We start from the raw sequence: 26,617 nt of genomic DNA, 5'->3' as shown, positions 1-26,617 counted from the left end.
TAGATAGATAGATAGATAGATAGATAGATAGATAGATAGATAGATAGATAGATAGATAGATAGATAGATAGATAGATAGATAGATAGATGGATGGCTGTGTGGATGGATGGATGGATGGATAGATGGATGGATGGATGGCTGTGTGGATGGATGGATGACCACAACATGAGTAAGATTGTTCTGTTTTATTCACGTTTTAACAGGGGTGGTATAAAGGTAATAATCCTGACAGAGATACACATCTTGTGTCTCTACGAAGACAAACAGATGGTGTGAAACCCATCAAATAAAGACCGGCATGTAAACCAGATACTAAGTCTCCATACCTACCCAGTAGGTGAAAAGCTCAACACACCATCGCAGCGTGTGTGCATGTGTGTTACTACAGCATGTAGGTACAAAATACACATGGTTCTCGTTTGTACAAAAGAAAAAAATACAACCTCCCTTTATCTGCCGGGTACATTCTGGACTGTTAAGGTGCCGTTTTCTGACCCGTCATCTCTGGCTGTCTGCTCTGTGACAGGCCTGAGTCCACCGGTCAAGGGGATAAGCGGTGTTTACTAAGAAAGTTGGCTTATTTCCAGCATTCTGTGCTTTAAAGTACTGCTCATCTACATGCAGATGGAGGTTATGACTCTCATTCATCGTTGCAACGACAGGTGCATACGCTAAGTATGGTACGTCCCAAAATTATCCAACCGTTTATGATATTCAACCCTCCAGCTACGTTTCTGAGCTGTAAAAGACTCCCATATAACACACTTTATTTATATTTTGGTTTCCAGATCAAAGTGTCTGGAGGGCTGGATTAAAACAGAAATCTGTGATTTCCCTCCATCAGGCTCCATAATACTACCAGTCATCCTCACCAGACGTGATGCTGATGTGTCCATGGCAACCAATATGACTGTACAACAGTGTTCCCATATAGTGTGATGTAGTTTGTAACACATTAGACTGTCTGTGTTAGCTTTGGTCCCCGGATCCATTTTATCATGTTCCATGTTTACTGCTGAGCTGACGGCACACCAGCCACAATGGCTGCCACACCTGGTTTGTAGTCCCGCCGACAGACGGAGGGACACGTTGGGGAAATCAGAGTATCAAATCCAGCCATAGTTTGTGAGCATTCGGCTGATGGGGCAGGGGCTTTCTGTTCTGCTTGCTACGGGTCGGAGCTCCCTCCTCAGTTTGTTGGGTCTGGAGCAGGAAACGTGGGACACTAATGAAGCGTTTATTTTCGGTTTCGTTTCTTATTTAACCTTCTCTTGACTCTTTATGACAGAGGCTTGGCCGAAACAGGTAGGCTGTTCACATTTATTGTCAGGGTGCTGTGGGTCTGACCCTTGACCTCTGGACTGTTTGGTTGCTGGTAATGTCGGTGGCCCAGGGACTAAAACCTGCTGTATCATTTGTGTTTGCATATCTTGTAGGTATATTATAATCCATGTGTTGCTGATAAACAGTCCTCAACATGTAACTCATCTTGATTTGAATCAAATGGAGCCAACTGACCACTCACACAAACTTTACAAGATCAGACCCCGACCCGAGGGTCTCGGTAAATGGACAGACAAAAGTATTTTGTGCAAAAGGCCCGAAGGCGGGGCAGCAGTCAACCAGCGCGCATGCAGCCGTGCAGGCACGGGAAGAATCAGCGCCAGCTTCTGGTCACCCAGCAGGCCGCGCTTGTTTGTGTAAGTCCCTGACAGACAGGGAAAGGCTTTTCAGTTTCAAGTCAGCCAAAGAGACACAGCGGGGCAAAGCCAGCAAGGGTCAGGAAAAGGGACGGTCCTCTTCCAGTCGTCTTTTTGTTCTGACAGTTCCACTGTCAACGCTGTTAAACTCGGTCCCTGATAAGAAAAACAACCCAAAAAAATCAAAAACACTTTTCTCTTTTAGTCTGAAAACTGAGTCACGCGGACTCAGGTTGATTTTCCGTCTCACTCTCCTGCTTTTGTCTCTGTTTGGCCAGTGTTTTCTGTCGTTCTCCATACAAATTTTCCAACAAAACAGAAATGTGGCTTAAAAACACTTCAAAGTCTCTCTCTCTCTCTCTCTCTCTCGCTCTCTCTCTCTCGCTCTCGCTCTCTCGTCTCCTTCTTCTCCTCCATACATTCTGTACACCGGAGGAGAAATGAAAATCAGAGAGGGCGAGAGAGAGGTCGGCCATTCAGCAGATGTCAGAGTCCGGCGGGAGGTCCATCTGAGGGCTTCCTGACGGAGGAGAGCAGGAGATGTAGAGCTGGGCGGGCGAGGAGGCAGTATAGACACGGGGGGACGGCGAGGAGGAGGAGGAGGCAGCACAGGAGGAGCCCACCTGGACGCTGAGGGAGGAGTAAGAGCAGGAGGAAGATGAGGAGGGGATGAGAGACGGGGCAAAGGAGTTGTGACCTGGGGAGGAGTAAGATGACGAGCAAGGGGAGGAGTAGGAGGAGCAGGGGGAGGAGGTAGGGGGCTCGGCGAGGGGAGCCGAGGACGAGGAGGCGCAGGCAAAGGTCCTCTTCTCCCTCTGCCTCAGGTGGATCTTGGCGTGCCGCTTGCGCTCGTCGCTGCGGGCGAAACGCCGGCCGCACTCGCCACAGTCGAACGGCTTCTCGCCGGTGTGCGTGCGGATGTGCGTGGTCAGGTGGTCGCTGCGGCTGAAGCTCCTCATGCAGATGCGACACTGGAACGGCTTCTGGCCCGTGTGCACGCGCATGTGCCGCGTCAGCTCGTCGGAGCGCGAGAAGCGGCGCTCACAGCCCTCTGCGGGGCAGGCGTAGGGGCGCTCAGTCGGGGGGGTTTTGCACGCCCGCCCGGCCGGTAGCCGCCTCACTCGGCCGGGCTTACAGGTGCCAGGGGCCTCCTGGACCGGCAGGCTCTGAGGGGGCTGCGACTGCATCTGGGAGGAGAAAGCCTTGATGGTCGACAGTGGGGTCAGAGGGGGCTGCTGCTGGATGTTGTGGCCCAGGGCGGACTTCTGGTCTTGGACCGGCACACCGAGCTCACCTCCCTGCTCCGGCTGTTGCTGCTGGGGGAGGAGATAGTTTGAGAACATGGAGGGAGTCTGGAGGCCCAGCCTCGGGTTTGGGTTGGGGTATGGAGGAGGCGGAGGGCACAGTGGTGGGGGTGATGCGGCGGCGAAGGCCCGGGACGCCGGCTGGGGATCGGGAGGAGGAACCTGGGTGTCAGAGCCGGCCGCGGGGGGAAACGTCTGCGCTGCAGAGAAGATGGACGTGACGTCCCCCGAACCGCTGCTCATCTGGACGGGGCCCTGGGCCGGCTGCAGTGACGACGCCAGCGATGAGGGCGGGGAGGAGAAATTGTAGGTGACAGAAGAGGGCGTGGCCATGCTGACCAGCCCTGTGACCAGGCTGAGGAACGACTCCGGCCACAGGCCCCCGCCGACCCCGCCGGTGTTGGCGGCGGCGGCGGGTGCGGTGGTGGCGGTGCTGGCGGCGGCGGCGTGCTCCAGGGTGAAGCGCCCGCTGTAGGCCAAAGGGGGAAGGCGGGAGGGGAAAGAGGAGAAGCCGTGGAGATCTGGGAGGCCTTTGGTGTCTCCACAGCCGGCCGACAGCTGCGGGAGGAGGTCTGGAGACACAGAGACAGACAGAAGAAATGACATTAGAAATGCTTTGATAGCCTGAAAGACACTTTTGTTCTCACTCGGTTGGGTTTTTTTTTGCATCACAAACGAAAACGTTCAAGTCAGACGGTGAACGGATGGGAGTGACAGTCACAGATTTATCGTAGGTTAGTATAGATTAGATTAGATTAGATTAGAGCTAATTAGATTACGTTAGGTCAGATGAGATGTGAGGTCATGGCGACAGCAAAGAATAAAAGAGATAACCTTATTATAGCTCACACGGTGCTGACGAACACACAACAATTAATAGACGAGGCAACATTTTAATTGGTGTGATTTACACATCAACACAAACAACAGCCAGGCAGATCGGCCGAACGAGAGAGGGAGGAAAGAGGAGGAGAAGCACAGTTCGTGTTCCTTTCATTCAAAGTGGCGTGGTTACTCTGTGTGTGTGTGTGTGTGTGTGTGTGTGTGTGTGTGTGTGTGTGTGTGTGTGTGTGTGTGTGTGTGTGTGTGTGTGTGTGTGTGTGAGTAAAACAAGAGAACTTTACCGAGCCACAACAAAACAGCAAGGGTGAAGGCCAGGGAGGAAGAAGAGGTTTTGGAGAGGGAGGGAGACAGACAGAGACATGGAGAGAAGGGGGGACATGAGGGAAAAAGTGAGACAGAAAACGTTTGTGAAAGTGTACGTCTGTGTGTCAGAGAGAAAGACAGACGGGGGGGAAACTAGCAGATAAGTTCTGCTCGAGTGAAAATTATCTTGTTATTAAGCGAAAACTTGTTAAATCCACCGCTCACTGTCACTCTGGTAAACACTGACAGCAGCAGTCTGATACTGTAGACAGACAGGCAGACAGACAGGTAGTCAGACAGACAGGCAGACAGACAGGCAGACAGACAGGTAGTCAGACAGACAGGCAGGCAGACAGACAGACAGACAGACAGGCAGGCAGGCAGGCATACAGAAAGACAGGCATACAGACAGACAGACAGACAGACAGGCAGACAGACAGACAGACAGACAGACAGGCAGACGGACAGACAGACAGGCAGACAGACAGGCAGACAGACAGACAGACAGACAGACAGACAGACAGACAGACAGGCAGGCAGGCAGACAGACAGACAGACAGGTAGACAGACAGACAGAAAGACAGGCAGACAGACATACAGACATACAGACAGACAGGCAGGCAGGCATACATATATGGCCAGCTTTGTTGCAGATGACAGCTGACAGTTATACATTTATTTATTTATTCATTACAAAGTAGCAGTAGTAGTAGTTGTAGTAGTAGTAGTAGCAGCAGTAGTAGTAGTAGCAGCAGTAGTAGTAGTAGTAGTAGCAGCAGCAGTAGTAGTAGTAGTAGTAGTAGTAGCAGTAGTAGTAGTAGCAGTAGCAGTAGAAATCTAGGTAGTTGTGGTGTAATACAAGTGGCTGTATTCTTAATAAGTTTTGACAAGTTGAGGACGTTTTTCATATCCACCACTATTCATGACTGGCTTATTTATGAATCGATTAAGCTACAAATAATTTCGAAATCTTTTGCATCACCAGTCACGTGCATCTGGGCTCTGTGGTGCTGAGGTCTCAGCCTCTCAAACATAAACCCCATGCTCTTATTAACCACAGACCATCGCTTTGTAAAACCTCAAAACATCATCACACGACGTCTTTCTACCAGCCGCCATCGGCACGCTAAGCCCAGCACGCAACAACGAGCGGACCCGGTCCTCACCTCCCACCAGGCGGTCGTAGTCGAAGAAGTCTCCGCTATGAAGTCCATGTCCGTCCGCCGCCGGGCCGCCTCCCGCCGCGGCGGCGCTCTGCAGCAGCATCTGCAGCTCCTCCAGCCGCGGGTAGGCGTCCAGCAGCGGGGAGTGGGTCGGAGGAAGGCCGGCCAGGGGGTCGCACCCTACCTGCACGGTGGGCAGGAGCAGCTCAGCCTTGGTGGCGGCCATCTCCCGGCTCTGGCCGCGTGGAGTAGCGCCGACGGAGGCGCTGGCCGCGTCGGAGGAGGGAACCGGGTCCTGTGAACAGGACCGCAGGCGGACTGAGCCTCTCTCCGCGGGGTCACCTGCCGCTGATGTCCGGGGAGCCGCGGGGGAGACCCCGTGCTGCTGCTGCTGCGGTCTTTGATGCTGCGGGGAAGCCAAGGCTGGACGTCTCTGCAGGTCCGTTCCCCCCCTTGGCAGGACCAAAATCACCTTTGCAGCACTGTAGTTGTAATTTGGGGACTATATGTAAAAAAATCAAACTTCGTTGGGACCGCTTTATGCATGAAGAAATGTAGTGCAGAGGGGCTCTGGACAAATCAAATGTCGCCTATTGTGATTGTAACGTCCCGTCTGGTCCCGTGTTCCACATGTGAAGAGTTCAGACCGCTCAGACTTGAACTTTGGCTCAGCGGTTTGATGTAACAAGGATTCCCACGCTTATATAGCCTCCTGTCGTGACGTACATTTCCAAATATGGCGAGTAGGAAGCCCATATTTGGGCAAAAGCTGTCAGCGAAGCGGGGGGGAAACACGGTAAAAATAAGGTGTCGTTTTCTTTCCGTGAGATGTCTAACCCCGACTGGTGCGAAAGCCCGGCGACGGTTAATCAGCGTCTCTTTTCCGTTAACTTTGCTTTAAAGTCAACAAGTCATTTATTGGGAGTTCCGTGATCCGCCATTGCCGGAAACTGCGGCTTCACGCGACACGCCATAGCGCGGTGGCTTCCCACTTCCTTGACCTTATATGGCGTTTCCGCTAGCAATGAGTGAAAGCACATGTCTGTCCCGAAGCCTGCACACCCAGTCCCGTTCACTCCTTCTTTTCTAACTCTAATTACTGGAGTGAAAATAATCAGAGACCTTAGAGTACATAGACTAAACAAGCAATAACAACATCCATGTGTATTTCCAGAGCAAGGAAAGATTTTACTAAATGACGTTTCCGGGTTTTCATCAGGCATATGTCTTGTTATAAATTATTTTGACCGATGGAGACTTATTGAGGTCGAACCGTGTTTGAATGGTGTTTTTTCAAATGAAGAAAATAGTGTGCAGGAGCTTTTCGTTTTATTGTGATTGACTCATGGTATTCTACTTTCAGCCTCTTCCGGTGTGCAAAAAATTAAATTAAATTAAATTAAAAAAAATACTGTTTGGTGTTTCCAGGGCAAGAAAAGATTATTGTTGTATTGATGTTTTTTTGTTTTGTTTTGTTTTTTTGTTTTTTGTTTGTTTTTGTTGAGTTGACAGCTGAAGTCACCGTCATAGAAAAGCCATATTTAAGTTGTTGGACACGACGGCTGCACTGCTGCTTGTGTGTGAGAGGGAAGTGCTTGGTGCAGGCTGCTTCTGCTGCAGGAGCAGGAGCAGGAGCAGGCCACAGGTTGCAGGTTGCAGCCTCCAGGGAAAAGAGACCAGCGATCTTGATCTTTATGCCTTTATAGGTGCCATTTAAGTACACTGGCAGTTGGTTCACATAAAGCAAAATGTGGCATTTCGGATACTTTGTTCAACATCAGATGGATTTGAAAGAAAACGCACACAAGTGAGGCAACAGAAAACATCCTCACTGTAATTCAGCACATGTGAAGCGTATTAACATCCACAATATTTTCCCTCTCTGCCAAAGTCCACAGAAGTGTCCCAAAGGTCCGGAAAATCTCTTTCTTTCCTCTATTTCATCCCCCTTTTCCTCTGTGACCTGGAGACTGATACCAGTGCTGCCATCTTGTCCGATGTCCCTCGCTGAGATGAGAGGCAAAACGACCCATTTGTGAAAGTTTGTACTTGGTTGTGTGCTTAGTTTCAAACTAGATATTCACATATCTTCATGTATGTTGTTTTTATACTGTTGGTTTTTTATTTCAAACAGTGTGAGTGCGTCTTTATGGTGAGCATCCCACCAAGACAAACTGCCAGTACGTGTAGATTTATGTACCACCCAGTAAAGTTGAAGTAAAACATAAAACAATGCGGGTTTTGTTTCTTTGTTATTGAGATGAAACAAAAATGACACGACATGAAAACATACATAGCTGTAAAACTCTATAAGCAATGCATTAAAGAGAAGACTGAGCTGGGCAGTCAGAACGATGTCCGGGCCTCCTCCTCCTCCTCCTCCACTGCAGCCATCAGACCTCCACCGGTAAAGAAGCACATTAACAGTCGGCAGGTTTCCTTGCTCCTTCTATTTTATTCTTCTTTTACTCCCTGGTCCCCTCTGCTTCCCCCGTGTTACCCCCCTGGTAGGATGTAGTGAAGAAGAAGAGGGGGAGGAAGAAAGACAGTGTACTAAGAAACTCTCCTTGGGGTCAGAAATACCCACATTGTTCTCTGTGATGGACAGATCAGTTCTTTAATGTCTCTATTAAGGATTTTTTTTCAGTCTCTCGATTACAAATAGACATTCAGGGACACAACGACACAAGATACAGCATAGTAGAAGACGACACTAATTCCTATCAGACCCCGCTAGCATTCAAATAGTGTAGTTCATTCACCTGCACTGTACCTGTACCTTTACCTGTACCTGTACCTGGATCTGTCTGTACCTATATGTGTGTCTATGTCTCTGTTTCTATGTGTCTGTGTATGTCACCATCATCATCGGCGGTCCCTGGAAGTGAGTATGACTGTCCTCTGGAGGACGCCTGTGCGTGACTTTGTTTAATGTGTTGAGACTGGTGCACAGACAGCCACCACACGGTCCCTGACAGCTCTGGGTCAGGATCCAGTGGCATGGAGTCCAAGACGACTGGGGGCTCATTTCTGCTTGCGGCCTTCATCTATCCGCCTTCCCAGCCGTTGTGATGCTTCCCTGAAGTCAGCCATCATCCTCCGCCTGTTCCACCGTTGAGGTCTTGGTTGGATTGCTCTTTGTCAGGGACCTCGCCCTTGACCTTACTGCCATGGGTGACCCTACCAGGAGCATAGCTCCAGACGGCATTGCTCTCAGGATCTCAGGACCACGCAAGCTTCTCCACCACCACAAGGTGACAACCCATGGAGAAGCTATGTGTATGTATCTGTAACTCAACACCAATGTGAATGAAGGATCCTCACAATGGTTTCTCACGAGAAAATAAAGGTTTAAGAATGTGTGTTTCTGTATGTGTAAGTGCATGTGTCAATATTTTTATCTGCATCTGTGTCTTTAGCTGGATGGCATACGGGTACCACATGGTTGGTGTTGGAGTCCAGGACGGCGTGCTATAGTGAGTGATTTGTGTTTCACCTCACTGGCGTTTAGGATCTGAAGATGCAAGTCTTGTGTCTCCAAGTCTCTGACGTTTCAGCAGCAAAGGGCCCTAGAAGGGTTCCTGCAATAAAAAGCTCCTCCGTCTCCTCCCTTGAATGCAGCCACACCTTCCCATTCAGGAGCGACTGCATGCCACGTCTCTCCACCCCTGGTGTATGGCACGATGACACAAGACCCGCTTGGCTCAGCTGACACTGTGTTCAATCTCTCATTGCATGAAATACACTGACTCCTGCTATTCATTCATCTATTTTATTATTTAGTTTTGTATCCTTTCTTTCTTATTTATTCCTTTTATTTTCTTAGGGAAGGTTTACAAAATGGTTGTGAGACCAGCTATGTTATATGGTTTGGAGACAGTGGCACTGACAAAGACAGGAGGCGGAGCTGGAGGTGTCAGAGTTGAAGATGCTAATATTTTCACTGGGAGTGACGAAGAAGGACAGGATTAGGAACGATTATATTAGAGGGACAGCTCAGGTTGGACGGTTTGGAGACAAAGCAAGAGAGGCAAGATTGGGATGGCTTGGACATGTGTGGAGGAGAGATGCTGGGTATTTTGGAAGAAGGATCCTGAATATTGAGCTGCCAGGGAAGAGGGAAAGAGGAAGGCCAAAGAGGAGGTTTATGGATGTGGTGAGGGAGGACATGCAGGTGGCTGGTGTGTCAGAGGAAGATGCAGAGGACAGGAAGAGATGGAAACGGATGATCTACTGTGGTGACCCCTAGTGGGAGCAGCTAACAGTAGTAGCAGTAGTTGATTTTCTCCTTTCATCGTTAATTTCTTATGAACTGTGCTTTCACTTTATATAAAGGACATTGCATTGCGTTTTCAGGTACAACATGCATTATAATGACTGATTGATTAACTGATTAACTGAACTCACAGTCTGGCATGGAAGCTGGAAGGCCAGAGATTGCAAGGCCTTGCAGCAGTTGATTAGAAACCTGCCAGAATATTACTGGCACTGTGCTACCAGACACGGACATCTTAAAGGACAGAACCCACCTCGGCCATGGACCTTCTGCCTCTCTAGCATTTGGAAAACCCGTCAGGAGCATCGGTGCTGCACCACCACACTGTGTGACTGCTAAACGTGGCTCAGCTCTAGGCTGCATGGCTGCACCTTATTTTATTTAAATGGACCGTTCCACTTGTGGAGTTAGAAAACAACGAGACAGGAGACGTGAGAGTAGACGTAGTCGAGGTAGTTTACTAGCTCCAACTTAGCACGTCATACATTCGACAACGACACTGAACCGTGAACCGGAAGCGGAAGTGCATTATCTGACCCCTTCGCCTCTTCCCTTAAAGGTACACCGTCCTCTTAGGTGAATGTCTCTCGTTATATATATGTGGGTCACCACACACTGGCACGTTTAACCCTGTGTGTTTTATGTTTTCCTTTTGCTATTTATTTCTTTCTATGGACGGTGTAGCACTGGAGGGCGTACTACTTCATTTCATTATACAATTTTGTATAATGACAATAAAGTTGACCATGATCCTGCTTGATCGATCGATTGATTAATTAATTGATTGATTTGTGCAAGACAGAGGAGATTGTATATGCTGTATCTGTGTATGATACATTAAGGACACTTTTGCACGTATTGGTCAAAATGTATTGGGTGTTTTTGGATTGAAGGAAGCCTGGTGTTCCTCTGTATCTAACGGTATTTACATTCAATTAAGCCTTTGAACAAGTGAGCTCCTAAATATGTGACTAACAAAAAAATAAAAATAAATAAATGAATGGTTGTTATTAGTAAATACAACCTCATGAATGAGAATAAAATGTTCTTCTTTCCAACCATCATCACACAATAAACTCAAACTACAAAAAGAAATCGCTTGCTTGCCAAGCCCCAACAATATATCTGTGAAACCCTTTAAGCTAGTACTGCAGCAAAACAGTGATCCTGTTAACAGTATACAGACAAAATGACCAATATAAACTCTGCATTCAGCAAAACGTGAAGTTGGAGGATGCGGGCATCGATCCCGCTACCTCTCGCATGCTAAGCGAGCGCTCTACCATTTGAGCTAATCCCCCGATGACATCGCAGCTGTACAGTAAACTATATAGCAAACTAAATACCAGTAATATTTCACATGAGCGTTTACAGCGTCAGTTGAATATAGCCTGTCGTGTTCCATTTTGTATAGGACGTTTTATTCAAGAGATGCTCGTCTAGTTAAAGGACCATTACGACGTTTTTCTACGTTTTCACGCACTTATGGCATAAAACTTTGCATGACTCCCGACCATCTTTTTTAAAGGACTGTTTAAATGGGTTTTCCTTACGTCCACGCAGCGCCTTGGTTGCACTCGCGTCAGCACGCTATGAACACCAGCCTGCAGGGACTCCTCCTTCTGCAGAGCACGGTGCATATTCGGTCAGCTTTATTTTTTTGGTCGTTGTGAGATAATGCAGCTGAAAGCCGCAATAAACTCCCAGATTAATCCGAGTTTTCAGCTGCGAACAAACGTAAAAGGCATCTATTCACGAACGGGTGAGGAGTGGCTGAAGCCAGACAGACACTTTAATGAGTTGGGTGCAGCGCCCTGAACAGGCTGTTAATTTCAGCAGTCCAGCTCCGGATAGCAGCGTGTTTCCGTCATTAGACGAGGAGGTAATGAGAGGCGCTAAAGAGCAGGCAAGTAACTGTCTGCAGAATAACTCCTTTTAAACAAGTACAGGAAGCCATCTAGAACGCAACTGTGTTTACCTGTCTCCTATCCATGTTCTATGGCGCCATCTAGAGGCTAATTTCGGGCATTAACAACAAGACACGGTCAACATGGCGCCCAGGGCCCGGCGTCCTGTGAGTGTGAGTCTCTCCAACAGCATTAGTCTTCAGCTTTATCTTCATTCTCATGTGTATTGGAATACAGTGACATACTTTTGCCCCGGCTCTCTCTGCCTTAACACAAAGGAAAGGCGCCTTGTAACACAAAGGACACCCCCTCCAAAAACAAACAACAAAAAACAAACAACAAAAATGTACTCAGAATTCATACATTACATACATTACTGAATTGGAAATTGCGTAGGGCCCCGCGAATCCCTTTTTATATATATATAAAGAAAGTTGCTGGGAGACATTAAACCAATCGATGTCTCTGCCCCCCCCCCCCCCCACTGGGTAGCGCATGTCAGTGGATAGAGCTGATTGGCTCAGGTGCTGCCGCAACTGTCCAATCAGTCATCATACTGCTGAAGTTCGACATGATTGTTAAAAAAGTACGACATTGGTGGCATTCCTCTGGCGCTGCCGAAAGAAAAATGAAGAAAAATGAAGACGCGAGAGCAGAAGTCAGGACCCAGGTGTGTTAGTCATTCACTACAGATGAAGGAATTGATTTCTCTCTCTCTCTCTCTCACGCACACACACACGCACAGCCAAATTCATGTTTCCATCATGTTTTGAAACGTTTTATGTTCCTCGTCTTATCTTTGTCCAGTTTTATTTTTGGCCATAGAAGTTGCATATTATATATTTTGGATTTAATTTGGCCATGGTAGATATCTGACGTTTATCATCACAGCCGCAGTGATGCAGGTTTTTGCGCAGCTCCTGTTTCTGCCACTTGCTGAGCCGACAGCACCGTAGCTAATCTAATATCAAACCGGAATCTGTTCTTATGTCACATTCACTCACATGTCTGTATTTGGGTATTTACAGGCTATGGTCATGGGAAGCCGAGAGCCCATTAAACATAATGAAATCCCTCTGGTGATTCTGGCAGTTCCACTTAAAGGACAATAGAAACGTTTCTATTTCTATGCACTGGAAAACATTCCGTTTGTTTCAAGGCAGTAAGTAAATCATCAACAGTATTAATGCTCCTATGAGTTGAGTGAGCTTTGTTGTCGTTCAGATGATTCTGGATTGTGGGGTGTTGAGTGACTCGCCGAGAGTTTAGAAAGACCTTGTGCCTTGAGGATGTTGCTGAAACGTTTGGTTTCAACTCTGCCACCTCCAGCTCCGCCTCCTGTCTTTTCACCAGTGCCACCGTCTCCAAACCATATAACATAGCTGGTCTCACTGCCATCCTGTAAACCTTCCCTTTAACTCTTGCTGATACCCTTCTGTCACAAATGACTCCTGACACTCTTCTCCACCCACTCCACCCTGCCTGCACTCTCTTCTTCACCTCTCTTCCACACCCCCCATTACACTAGCTACTTCTATACAAAAGCCAAGTCAAGTCAATTTTCTTTGTATAGCCCAATATCACAAATTACACATTTGAAAGTAGACTTTGTCCTGCCCGGTAAATGGGTTAGGACGTTACTAAAGCAGGATACTTAACTTGCGCAACAAAAAAAAAAAAAATCACACGTCTTCGACGAAAGCTCAATTCTTTCCGAGGAAAACGCCAATGCCGTGCTTCAGTTTTACTGCCTTTGTGTGACCGGGAGAAAAGAAAATGGTCACAACACATGTTTCCGCCCGGTTTCGAACCGGGGACCTTTCGCGTGTTAGGCGAACGTGATAACCACTACACTACGGAAACAGATGCTCAGCTGCTCACAAAAGAAGGATATATTTGGTGCATAAGCAATGAAGAAGGCATATGTATATGTAAACTTTACAGTAAAAGAACAGCATTTGTAATCGGATTACTGCAACCCTGTTCAGGGGTGTAGTACTGGGAAAGAATTTCAACCCTGGATTCATACTCCGGGACTGGGGTTGATTACGTATATATACACGACAGCTACAGTTGGGGTGTTACTGGAATTACACGTCATAGCCCACTAGATTTATCACCCTAGTCCTTGCTGCTAATGATGGTATTTTATTGTTGACAGGTGAATCTGAACATATTCAAATGCTTTTGGAATGTTGTTATGTTTGGATGTGTGTTGTGTATTATGTTCAGTCAATGACGACACCGGGAGCCACGTTTATAACCGTTACTTAACCAACATCAACTTACGACACTTTCCACCTTGCCGTAATTCACACTGCCCCCTGCTCTTTTTAAAGACACAGTAACTGCTAGTGCTTAGCCATACAAGTCAGACTCGGGCATAACACTACCTAACCAGATATAACATTTTCTCCGCCCACCCCCCTTGAGAAAGTGACATAACATATCAGTCCCTACCCTAGATGTCCCTTAACCATTCGTAACATAGTCCCTGTGCCAGACAGGCGGAACCCTCACCCTCTGAGGGCGAGCAGGTTGGGGAGCAGGGCCTGGCAATGGTGGTGGGTTACCACTCACCCGGTTTGCCTCCAGTCTGGGCTGCCAACTGAGAGCAGTAGCTGGGGACAGGGATGATGCAGGGTTTGTAGGGGCTACAACCCTATGCAGGCAGTTTGAGTGCCAACGAGTCCCATCGTCCAGTCTGTAGGTAGCCGGTCCCAGCTGCTGAGTCACCTGATGGGGCTCCAACCAGCATGGCCGCAGCTTGTTCTGGCGGTGGGCGTGTTTGATCCTGACCCAGTCCCCCACAGAGAGAGAGGGAGTCTGTACTCGGCGGGAGGCATCAAACCTCTGTTTCATCTGGGCCTGTGAGCTTCGGACCTGAGCTCTGGCTTTCTGGAGCCCTGGGCTCTCGTGTGCAGTGGCTGGCTCGACTCTCAAGCGGTCCAGTGGTTGCTTTAGTTCCCGCCCGATCATGAGCAAAGCCGGTGTCACCCCCATGGTGGAGTGCTTGGATGCCCGGATGGTCAGGAGAGTTTGGCTGAGTGCAGTGCTGAAGGTTTTCCCTTCCTCCAGACAGGCTCGAATTCCATTCTTGAGAGTTTTCTTCAGTCTTTTCACCCCTCCGTTACTCTCCAGGTGGTACACTGCTGTCATGATGTGCTTGATGGACCACAGTGACAGAAACTCCGCCAAGGCAAATTGGGGTGCATTGTCTGTCGTGATGACACTGGGCAGGCCCCAGCGCCCAAACAGCTTGTTGAGGTGGTCGGTGATGGTGTGTAAGGTGATGGAGCCCAGTTCGATGGTCTCTGGCCACTTCGAGTGAAGGTCATGCACGACCAGCAAGTAGCGGGCATGCGCAGGTGCCCCATGGAGCTCTCCACAGTGGCTGATCTGGGAGGGATGCTGTGGTAGGCTGGCCGGTTTTCCCACTCAGAAGGCAGCAGGTACAGTTACGCACCAGCTCCTCTGCGTCAGAGTCTATGTGAGGCCACCACACGGTGTCTTGGCAGCGCTGCTTCACCTTGACCACCGCGAGATGCCCATCATTCGCCATTTGCAGCACCCTGGTCCTTACAGCCTCTGGTACAATGGCGCGGTGGCCATGGGAGAGGCACACCTGCCCCCAGCAGGAGAGCTCGTCATGGACTTTATGGTAGTGGAGCAGCCTGTCATCCACCTTGGCAGGCCAGCCATCCTGGGCGTAAGCACGAAGGGTTGTGAGTGTGGGAGCCACGGGTTCGCGTCCCGGCTGTGTCGACGATTCCCCGAGCCGACCCCTGAATTCGCTACAATACTATGCCGTTAACAGAACCTAGCATAGCTAGCGATAGAATTCATAACTAAAAATAAGTGCATAACCTATATCTTCAGCATTCAATACCATAAAGCGTTATCGCTAGGAATGAGAATAATAATAAAAAGAAGCATACTGTTAACATTCTAAAATATCATTAATAACATTAGGAATAGAATAATAAAAATTGAGCATCATATCGTTTAACACTAAGCATCAATTGAAATTTGTGGAATGATTCACTTTCAATGTCCAATGAACATTTTCAAAAGGTTAAATTAAGCAACACGTTTGTAAAAAAGTATTGTAACGTGCATGGATAATTAGGCACGTTGGCCGTTGGCCAACGGGTCGGATTCTTTAGTCGAGCGGTTAGCGGTGTCTCCCGCGGTGCGGGACATATGTGTTCGCGTACCGGCTTTGGCAGTTCCTGTGGTTGCCCCCGAATTCGTTACAGTATGTATAAAAAGGTATGGGAATGTATAAATGGTACATGAACGCGTACATAAATGGTGTGTGTAGACTAAAGTAAGCGCAACTATAGTAGAGCGTGTGCTTAAGTCACATAGTCTTGAATCCAAGTAGGCGGTCATCTGACACGAACTCGTGCAAATGTTCATGGCTTCAGTGTTGTCTTGTTCAGGAACGGAGAAGTAGTGACTCGGTAGATCCCGCGATGAGCTCGTGCATTTGTCAGGCAAAGCAAGTGCATGACCTTTAGCTAGACTGGATGCATGCCATTTCTTACCGTCAGCCAATAGATAAGTGCGTGGGCCAATTTTCTATCTAATCTGCAACGGCTGAGTGTATTGTGGGTGTGCCTTAAGAACATGTGTGGGCTTTCTTATGCACACTATGTCCTCCTCTTTGAAAACAGTTTATCGTGCTTCACGTCTGGAGTCAGTGTAGGCTTTCATTTTTCCCGGACGAAAGGACACTGACGAAGCGCATCAGAGTCGGCGTTCGTCAGTGGTGGGGCGAGAACGCTGAGGCGTGTGCGTATTTTCCTACCATGTAGTAGCCCGAACGAGGACACTCCGGTGGTGGCATATGGAGTAGCGCGGTGCGCTCGTAGAAAGTCTGTGACTGTAGTCTTCCACGGCTTCTCTTGCAGGATAGCGGACAGGATGCATGGCTGGAGTATACGGCGAAAGCGTTCAGTTGCTCATTTGCAACTGGATGGTACACTGAAGTGTGGACGTGCTGTATGTCACGGTCTTTTAAGAATGCGGCGAATTCCGCGGACAAGAACCGAGACCCATTATCAGACACGATGGTACGTGGATTACCTAATCTACCAAAGACTGATGTAAGAAAGGCAATGATGTTTGCAGTAGTAGCAGAGGCCGTGAATGCTACTTCAGGCCACATACTGTGATAGTCAGTCAGTGTGAGTGCAAAGCAGCAGTCCCAAGCAGCAGTCTCGAAAGGACCAACCACGTCAATGCCTAAGCGTTTCCCATGGCACTGATGGAAACAGTGCGGGTTGTAACGGCGCAGCAGAGGGAGCAGCAGTCTTGTCTGAAGACTGGCCCAAGAGGCAACTCTTCTGTGTGTTCACCAGGTCATCCATACCTGGCCACCAGTAGACTTCGTTGTTAAGTTCCCACAATGCTTTGGTGGCCTTCGTGAGCCAGCCCAACCAGGGTGTGACGCAGTGAGACAGGGACGATGAGTCTTACGCCTCGGAAAACGTAATCGTCTTGCACAGGCAGTTCATCACGCAGACGAAAGAGTTGTAGCGAATTCGGGGGACAACGCAACCACAGGAACTGCCGCGGCCGGGAAGCGAACCCGTGTCGCCCGCACCGCAGGAGACATCGCTAACCGCTAGACTAAAGGGTCAGACCCGCGAGCCAGCGGCCAGCGTGTCTTCTCATCCATGCACGTTACAGTATGGACGTACTTGCAGCAGCAGAGGAAGGAGGCCTGTAATGAATGAAAGGTCACGTGTTTAACTTGACCTACTCACGGGTGTACGTGCAGTGCGTGTGACGTATACAGGAAGCTGGAAGCGCATGTTATGAAGGTTGTATGTCGGATGAACGCTAGTAAAAGCTACGCAGTTAAGAACCTACGAAGTCGGCTCTGTTATGTATGCACACATCGACAGTGCTGCATTTGATTTGGTGCTGTTCTATTGTGCTGGGATCGATTGGTGATGCCTGCGGGCTCTGGGTTGTTTGATCGGGTCTGCCTTTGATGCTGTGTCAGTCTAAATAAAGAATGCCACGGAGAGGTTGTGTCGAGCGACAGCGCTGTGTCCTGACGTGATTTCTAAATACAATATTGGCGACGAGGATGGCTGATATCTCTCTCCCACCACCTGCCCCCTTCCTGGCATTACCTGGCGAGCCTCCGGTACCATGGACTCGCTGGCTACATAGTTTTGAAAATTACATCATCGCCTCAGGGCTCGACGACGTGAGCCAGGCTAGGAAGACGGCTCTGTTGCTTCACTGCTTGGGAGCAGAGGGTCATCGTGTGCTCGGGACTCTGGGGAACGTCACAAGCTTTGCCGAAGCTGTGGGACTTATGAGCACCCATTTCGCTGCTCCACAGAGTGCCCTCCTTCGGCGATTTATATTCCGTCAGCGACACCAACTGCCTGGTGAGTCTGTGCGGCAGTACGTAGCTAATTTGCGAGGGCTAGCTAGCTCATGCAAGTTTGGCGCGCTTCAGGACGAGATGGTTCGCGACCAGCTAATCGAACACACCAACAACGCAAAGGTGCGTGAGACTCTCCTGCTGGAAAAAGACGATCTGCTGCTGTCCAGAGCAATTACCATCGCACTACAGGTTGAGGGAGCAGCTGAGTGTGCTGCTATGCTAAATACACAGCAAGTGGCCACCTCCAGTCAAGCTGCCAACGACTCCTCCCTCTACTCACGGCTGCCCCTCGGGACGCAACCCAGCCAGAGCGAGGCGGGCGCCGACTCCACTGGGGACGTCTTGCAACTGCAACGACGGCGTTCTCGGCCCCGCCCTCAACAGTCCTGTGGTAACTGTGGGTCTCGGTCTCATGTTTCAAGGGCTCAGAACTGCCCTGCCCGTGGCCAGACATGCCGTAGCTGCGGTAAGCACAATCACTTTGCCAACGTCTGTCGATCTTCCCCGGCTGGGTCAGAGGGCCACACCCCCCAGTCTTCAACCGCCATCATTCACAAGGTGAGCTCTGGGCCAGTGTCATTCAAATCATGCACAGTCAACATTAATGATGTGTGCATCCCCCTGCTGTTGGACACCGGTGCAAGTGTGTCTCTCCTGAATGTTGATACCTACAGTCAATTTTTCGGTTCACTGCCACTGTCCGCACCCTCAGCTGTCCTCTGTGGGTATGGTGACTCCAAAATCGATCTGGTTGGCTCTCTCCAAGTGACTGTCCGCTATGGAACCAAGCTGGTGCCCAATGCAGTTTTTCATGTGGCACGCCGTGGGGCCAACCTGATGGGCCTGGACCTATTCTCCGCTCTGGGGTTTTCCCTCTTAGACACAAGGGGGGCAGCAATCCTGACTGTCGCCACACCTTGGCAGCAGAAGTGGCCATCGCTGTTTATGGGGCTGGGCTGCCTCTCCGCCTTCACCCATCAACCTCTCCTCAACCCTGCTGTGAAATCTGTCATCCAACCACTGCGCCGCATCCCGTTGGCTCTCCGTGATGGGGTCTCCGCCGAGCTGCAACAACTGCTGGAAGCTGGCATCATTGAACCGGTGGACGCGTCACCTTGGGTCTCAAACCTCGTGGTGGCTAAGAAGAAGTCGGGGGGCCTGCGTGTCTGCGTCGATCTACGTGCAGTAAATAAGGCAGTGGTCCCTGATAAGTATCCACTGCCCACCTCAGAAGAACTCACTGCTCAGTTCTATGGCTCTGAGGTGTTCTCCAAGCTCGACCTCAGACAGGGGTACTTACAGGTGCCCCTCCACCCCAGCAGCCGAAACCTCACAGCCTTTGTGACACATGCAGGAGTGTTTCGCTACACCAGGATGCCTTTCGGTCTCAGCTCCGCCCCTAGCTGCTTCCAGAAAATCATGGTCTCCGTGCTGGCTGGCATACTGGGCGTGGCCATTTATCTGGACGATATAGTGGTACACGGGCCCACCAGTGAAATCCACGACAAGCGCCTTAACATGGTCTTCGCAGCCCTGTCCAAGCACAAGCTAACTCTCAATGCTGAGAAATGTGTCCTCTCTGTACCAGCCATCGACTTCGTTGGGTTCCGGCTGTCAGCGAGCGGTGTAACTCCACTACAATCCAACGTGGACACCATTCAGGCCATCCCTGAGCCCAGCTCGGCCGCCCAGGTCGCCTCCTTCCTGGGTATGACAAGTTACTACCTGAGGTTTCTTCCCCAGTACTCTGCGACCACAGCCCCCCTGCGCCAGCTGCTGCGTAAGGACGAGCCATGGGTGTGGTCAAAGGCATGCAGTGACGCTGTGCGTGATCTCAAGACTCAACTGACTTCACCACCAGTGTTGGCTCACTTCGACATCTCCAGCTCCACCTTTGTGACCTGTGACGCATCAGCCACAGCGATAGGGGCCGTGCTGTCTCAAACCCAGAACGGTGTGGAGAAGCCCATTGCCTTCGCCTCCCGTGCCCTCAACCTGACCGAGCAGCGGTACTCCGTGGGTGAGCGTGAGGCGTTAGCCTGTATCTGGGCTTGTGAAAGGTGGCACCTCTACCTCTATGGCCGCTCCTTCACCCTCAGGACAGATCATCAGGCCCTGACAGCGCTGCTGTCCACATCTGGGACAGGCCACAAACCCCTGAGGCTGCACCGCTGGTCTGACCGCCTCCGCCAGTACAACTTCAGCCTGCAGTTCACCCCAGGCAGAGACAATGTTGTCGCCGACCTGCTCTCTCGCTCTGTCTCCACCCCAGCTCCACAGACGGACACTGACTGTGTGGAAAAGGACATTGTCCAAATGCTACACACACCCCTCCAGGCCACTGTCTCTCTGCAGGAGCTGAGGGCAGCCTCCGAACAGGACCCTGTCCTCTCCCAGCTCCGCACCTACATCCAGAACGGCTGGCCTCACAAGGTCCCAGAGGAGCTGGCTGCGTTCGCCCGAGTCAGACAGGAGCTCTCCTGCTGGAACGACACCTGCGTGGCACGTGGGTTTTGCACAGTGGTCCCAGCTGCTCTCCGTGCACGTGTTTTGAATACGGCGCATGAAGGCCACCTGGGCATTGTGAAACTGAAACAGCGCTGCCGAGACCTGGTGTGGTGGCCGGGGATAGACAGAGATATTGAGGCTCTGGTGAAGGACTGTTCTGCCTGCCTTGTGAGTGGCAAGACTGGCCATCAGGCTCCCCCACCCCTGCAACCTCTCGCCTGGCCCTCTCAGCCCTGGGAACACCTGCAGTTGGACATTTGTGGTGAGATCCATGGAGTTCCCCACCACCAACGCTTCATGGTGGTCGCCTACGATCTACACTCAAAATGGCCTGAACTCACCACTTCCGGCACTGTGACCTCACAGATCATCATCGACTTCCTGGACTCTCTTTTCTCTCGCTGGGGCCTCCCAAAGGCCATCACCACTGACAACGGCCCTCAGCTGGTCTCTGCTGAGTTCACTGCTTATCTCGACAGCAAGGGCATCCGTCATATACGCACTGCGTACTACCACCCCCAGGCCAATGGCGGCGTTGAACGTTTTCACCAGTCACTGAAGAACGGCCTCAGAGCACACATGGCCCAAGGGTGCTCTTTCACGCAGGCCATCCGTCACACTCTGCTGCACTATCGGGCCACACAGCACTCGACCACAGGCGTCTCCCCAGCCTCTCTCATGCTAGGCCGGGAACTGTGCATGCCCCTTGACAGGCTCCGCCCCTCCACACCTCAGGCACCTCCCTCTGGGGTCAGAGCCTCAGTCACTCGTCAGCAGACGCGGATGAAGCAACGGTTTGACCAGTCAAAACGAACCAGGGTGCCAGACATCAATGTGTCAGACTGGGTCAGGGTCCGCAGGCCCCACAGGGACAATAAAATGGCTTCATACTGGTCCTCTCCTCTCCAAGGCACCCGTCAGCTGGGCCCAGCCACTTACCTCCTCAGCGATGGCACTCGGTGGCACTCCAGTCGTCTACGGAAGGTGTCAGCTCCGCCACACACAGCTGGTGACACAACCATAGCCATTCCCTCAGCATGGCGAGACGCCCCGGGGCTTCATGCAGCTCCTACACGGGCCCCAGACATTTCTGGGCCTCAGCTTCCCCTGCCATCTCCCTCCCCACCTCGGCCTGACCAGCCTCAGGCCGCCCCGCGACCTGTTCGCACACGTTTACGCCCTGGCCACCTAGAGGACTTTGTGTCAACCTTTCATGTTTGAAATCTTGCCGGGGGGGGGGGGAATGTTATGTATGCACACATCGACAGTGCTGCATTTGATTTGGTGCTGTTCTATTGTGCTGGGATCGATTGGTGATGCCTGCGGGCTCTGGGTTGTTTGATCGGGTCTGCCTTTGATGCTGTGTCAGTCTAAATAAAGAATGCCACGGAGAGGTTGTGTCGAGCGACAGCGCTGTGTCCTGACGTGATTTCTAAATACAATAGGCTCGTTCTTGAATTATTCTTATGTCAGTAAGACAAGGCGTCTACGGACATTACATGGTGTCAGAATAGTCTGTGTATCTGAACACGAGCGGTCATGCCGAAGTTTAATCCGCCGAATGAATTCAAGTTTGACTGCCCCGTTGAATGGCCGGAGTGGAAACAAAGGTTTTCGCGCTTCAGGCTCGCGGCAAAGCTGGATAAAGACGACGGGGAGATTCAAGTGAGTTCGCTGATTTATGCAATGGGCAGCGAGGCTGAAAAGATATTCAGCTCGTGTGACTTCGCGGCGGAGGGCGATAAAGTGGACTATGATATCGTACTGAAAAGGTTCGACGACTACTTTATTCCCCGCCGTAACATCATACATGAGAGGGCGTGCTTCTATCAACGTAGCCAGCAGCCAGGAGAGACAGCGGAGATGTACATCCGGACATTGTATGAGCTGTCTGAACACTGTGATTTTGGGGACAAGAGGGATGAACATATCAGAGATCGTCTGGTAGTGGGCACAAAAGATAAGGTGCTCTCCCGTCAGTTCCAGCTCACAGCGGACCTTACTCTGGTGAACGTCATTGAACAAGTGCGCCAGGCGGAGGCAATAACAAAGCAGCTCAGCCTCCAAGCTAACCAACCAGAGGCCCAGCTGGCTAACGTCAATGTTGTCCGACGGCGGGACGGACGCCAAAACAAAAAGGGCGGACAGCGTCATGGTGGCAGCAGTCCGGCAACCAACAAAGTAGAGGAATGCGGGAGGTGCGGCAAGACGCAGCACACCGATGAGCGGAAGTGTCCTGCAACGAACAGTAAGTGCAACAAGTGTCATAAAAAGGGACATTGGGAGCGTGTATGTCACTCTAAAGCGGTGAGAGAAGTCACTGAAGAGGTTAAACAGCTGTACTTTCTGGGAGAAGTTGGCAAAGAGAGCAGTCAGGAAGATTGGACTGTTAGTTTAACAATAAGTGATGTACCAATAACCTTTAAAATTGACACGGGGGCTGACGCTACTGTTATCAACCAAGGGACATTTAAAAAGCTGAAGCCAAACATAAAACTGGGACCTCCTGACACATGCTTCATAAGCCCAGGTGGAAACATCAGCTGCATAGGACAGTTTCAAGCCACAACCAACTACAAGGAGAAACAATACTCCTTTCCAGTGTATGTGATCAAGGGGAGAGGCAGCTGTCTGCTGAGTCGTCCAGAGGCAGTGGAGATGGGTCTAGTGAAGCGGATGAATGAGGTCAGTGGAGTTTTCGGTTCAAGTGGACTGCTGAAAACAGACCCAGTGAAAATAGCTCTGGTGGAGGGTGCCCAGCCATACGCGGTGCATACAGCCAGACGGATACCGCTGCCACTTGTACCACTGGTTAAGAAAGAACTGCAGCGCATGGAAAATGAGGGCATTATTGAAAAAGTGACTCAGCCCACAGAATGGTGCGCCGCTATGGTGCCGGTGCTGAAACCGAACAAGAAAGAGGTTCGCTGCTGCGCTGACCTCAGGAGGCTGAATCGAGCGGTGAAACGTGAGAAATACGTGCTGCCCACTATGGAGGAAATAATGCCAAGGCTCGCAGGGTCAAAGTTCTTCACAACGTTGGATGCAGCAAGTGGGTTTTACCAGATCCCCTTGCATGAAGACAGCAGGGGGCTCACCACTTTCATCACCCCATTTGGGAGGTATGCTTTCTGCCGCCTTCCATTTGGTATAACGAGTGCTCCAGAGATTTTCCAGAGAAAGATGGCGGAAACTCTGACCGGGCTAGAGGGCACAGAGGTGTACATGGATGACATCCTTATACATGGAGAGACTGAGGAAATCCATGACCGGCGCCTAGCAGAGGCGCTGGGGGTCATTGAAACAGCAGGCCTCAAACTGAACCAAGCGAAATGCAAGTTCAAACAGAAACAAGTCCGCTTCCTTGGTCATATCATCAACGAGGCAGGCATCAGACCTGACCCGGACAAAGTGGCCGGAATAGAGAACTTTCCTCAGCCCCAGAACGTGACGGAACTCAAGAGGTTCCTCGGGATGGTGAACTATTTGGCAAAATACGTCCCAGAGCTGTCCACTGTAGGTCAGCCGCTTTATGGACTGCTTAAAGCAACGACAGAGTGGCTGTGGGGACCTGCACAGAACACAGCATTCCAAGACCTTAAAGCAGCACTCGCCACCGCCCCGGTACTCACCTTTTATGACGTCACTAAGGCTACGGTGGTGTCAGCAGATGCCAGCAGCTACGGGCTGGGAGGCGTTCTGCTCCAGCAGCACGGGGAACACTGGAAGCCCGTGGCTTACTGCTCCCGATGGCTGAGTGACGCAGAGACAAGGTACGCACAGATCGAGAAAGAGTGCTTAGCCAGCATCTGGGCATGTGAAAGGTTCGAGAAGTACTTGTTTGGGCTTGACAATTTCAGACTTATCACCGATCATAAACCACTAGTGCCTCTCATGAACAGCAAAGACTTGGATAATGTGCCCATTAGGTGCCAGAGACTGTTAATGAGGCTGATGCGTTTCAATGCAGTGGCTGAATACGCACCAGGCAAAACTTTAGCTGTGGCTGATGCACTCTCCAGAGGCCCAGAGCAGCGCTACGGAGATGGTGCTTCTCATGATGATGTTGCAGCGCACATTGATGCCATCGTGTGCCAGGTGCCTGCCACACCTCAAAGGATGCAGGAGATAAAACAGAGCACGGATGGGGATCTGCAGCTCCAGACAGTGTTGGGCTTCATCAGACACGGCTGGCCTGAGTATGTCGATAAAGTGCCGGAGACAGTCAGAGACTTTTATCAGGTGAGAGGGGAGTTATCTGAGGTAGATGGTTTAGTCATCAGAGGCAGTCGTATCGTCATTCCCACAGAGATGAGGGAGGTGATCTTAGACAGAATACACGACGGGCACCAGGGGATAGTTAAGTGCAGAGAGAGAGCTAGCCAGTCAGTGTGGTGGCCCAAAATGACAGAGCACATTACAACAAAGATACAGCAATGTCAATTCTGCAGAGAACACAAGAACACACAGAGAAAAGAGCCTTTAATGTCAAGTGAGCTCCCATCCAGACCATGGCAGAAAGTTGGCATAGACCTGTGTGAGTACAAAAAGCAAAACTACTTGATAGTGTCTGACTATTATTCCAGGTTTTTGGAGATCCTAAATCTACCAACAACTACTAGCAGTCAGGTTGTAGCTAGGCTGAAGGCTACATTTGCACGTTTTGGTATCCCTGAAATTGTAGTTAGTGATAATGGGCCACAGCTAGTTTCAGAAGAGATGAGGAGGTTCAGTGAGGATTATGATTTCATCCATGTGACTTCAAGCCCACACTACCCCCAGAGTAATGGACAGGCAGAGAGGGCTGTTCAGATAGCCAAAAGCATATTAAGGCAGGAAGACCCTCTCCTCGCCCTGTTGACATACAGAGCTACACCCTCTTCTTCCACTGGAGCCAGTCCAGCGGAATTGCTCATGGGTAGGAGACTCAGAACCACCTTACCCACATTGCAGCATAACCTGAAACCGGCCTGGCCTAAAGAGGAACTGATCAAAACCGCTGACGCCGTAGCCAAATCGAGGCAGGCTTTCTACTACAACCGCAGGAACGGCGTGCGGACACTGCGCCCACTGACGCAGTACTCACCAAACCTGATGGACAGAAAACATGGACAATGCCAGCAGTTGTTCACAGTCAGAGCTCCACTCCCAGATCCTACATAGTGGAGACAGCTCAAGGTGAACATTACAGACGGAACAGGCGCCACCTGTTGGCCACACCTAAAACACTCACCTTTGTCAGCAGGGATCCTGACCATGTCACTCCAGGGGAGAGTGGAAACACGGATGAGTCCCGAGCAGCAGAAATGCCAACTTCCACACCATATGTTACTCGCTCTGGCAGGGTGAGCAAGCCTGCAATCCGGCTGGATTTGTGAGGCGTATGGACTTGTGTACTGTGGGGGATTTTTTATTTTTTTGTGAAAAGGGGGGTGATATACAGGTTAGAAAATCATCTTAGAGGGGGAGATGTATGAATGAAAGGTCACGTGTTTAACTTGACCTACTCACGGGTGTACGTGCAGTGCGTGTGACGTATACAGGAAGCTGGAAGCGCATGTTATGAAGGTTGTATGTCGGATGAACGCTAGTAAAAGCTACGCAGTTAAGAACCTACGAAGTCGGCTCGTTCTTGAATTATTCTTATGTCAGTAAGACAAGGCGTCTACGGACATTACAAATCCAAACATCAGTGATTTGTGTCCGAAGAGACGGCAGACAAGCCAGCAGCGGAAAGCAAAGCTACAAACTCCGGTTCAGCTTCCACACAGTCAGCGGTGTTGTTTTCTGACCCAGGCAAGTAAGCGACATCGTAATCAAAGCAGAGCAATCGCGCTCCTCATGGATACCCTGTGACGTCAATGTGTTTTCTGCGCCGCCATTTTTGTGTCCGGGTCACGGCGGCACAACCACTACTGCCAGAGTAGACTAGTTGTGTTGTGATTCTAGAGTCTCTAGACACACACCCAAAAAAAGTTCATACAATATGCCCGGGATATGTTGTGCTGTTGGCTGTAACAACAGTCGTCAGAGGAAACACCGGACTACAACTTTATTCAATCCCAAAGGAGCTAGATCGGCGGAATAAATGGCTGGCTTCAGTCAGAAGGGACCACTGGCAGCCAACTTCTAACTCCCGATTGTGCAGTCAACACTTTGTCACCGGTAAGTTACGTTTGCCTTTAACTTAGCTAATTATT

The 26,617-nt window shown here is 50.3% G+C and overlaps 1 protein-coding gene and 2 non-coding genes across 3 annotated transcripts; all 3 read right to left on the bottom strand.

The window, feature by feature from the left end:
- Positions 1 to 177: 177 nt before the first annotated feature.
- On the bottom strand, positions 178 to 5,974 carry LOC130116706 (early growth response protein 1-like). The gene is made up of 2 exons (XM_056284714.1): positions 5,318 to 5,974; positions 178 to 3,577 (listed from the first exon to the last, which is right to left on the bottom strand). The coding sequence occupies exons 1-2, from the start codon at positions 5,538 to 5,540 to the stop codon at positions 2,178 to 2,180; spliced, it is 1,623 nt and encodes a 540-aa protein (XP_056140689.1). The 5' UTR covers positions 5,541 to 5,974; the 3' UTR covers positions 178 to 2,177.
- Positions 5,975 to 10,818: 4,844 nt separating this feature from the next.
- Positions 10,819 to 10,891, bottom strand: trnaa-agc (transfer RNA alanine (anticodon AGC)). Its single transcript has one exon. It is a non-coding gene; the product is annotated as a tRNA-Ala (tRNA).
- A 2,396-nt stretch (positions 10,892 to 13,287) lies between these two features.
- On the bottom strand, positions 13,288 to 13,360 carry trnav-aac (transfer RNA valine (anticodon AAC)). Its single transcript has one exon. It is a non-coding gene; the product is annotated as a tRNA-Val (tRNA).
- Between the last annotated feature and the right edge of the window lie 13,257 nt (positions 13,361 to 26,617).

The sequence above is a fragment of the Lampris incognitus genome, chromosome 8 (assembly GCF_029633865.1).
Source record: "Lampris incognitus isolate fLamInc1 chromosome 8, fLamInc1.hap2, whole genome shotgun sequence".
Taxonomy (NCBI): domain Eukaryota; kingdom Metazoa; phylum Chordata; class Actinopteri; order Lampriformes; family Lampridae; genus Lampris; species Lampris incognitus.
The sequence above is the reverse complement of the archived record's forward strand: the minus strand, read 5'-3'. Positions and strand labels throughout refer to the sequence as shown.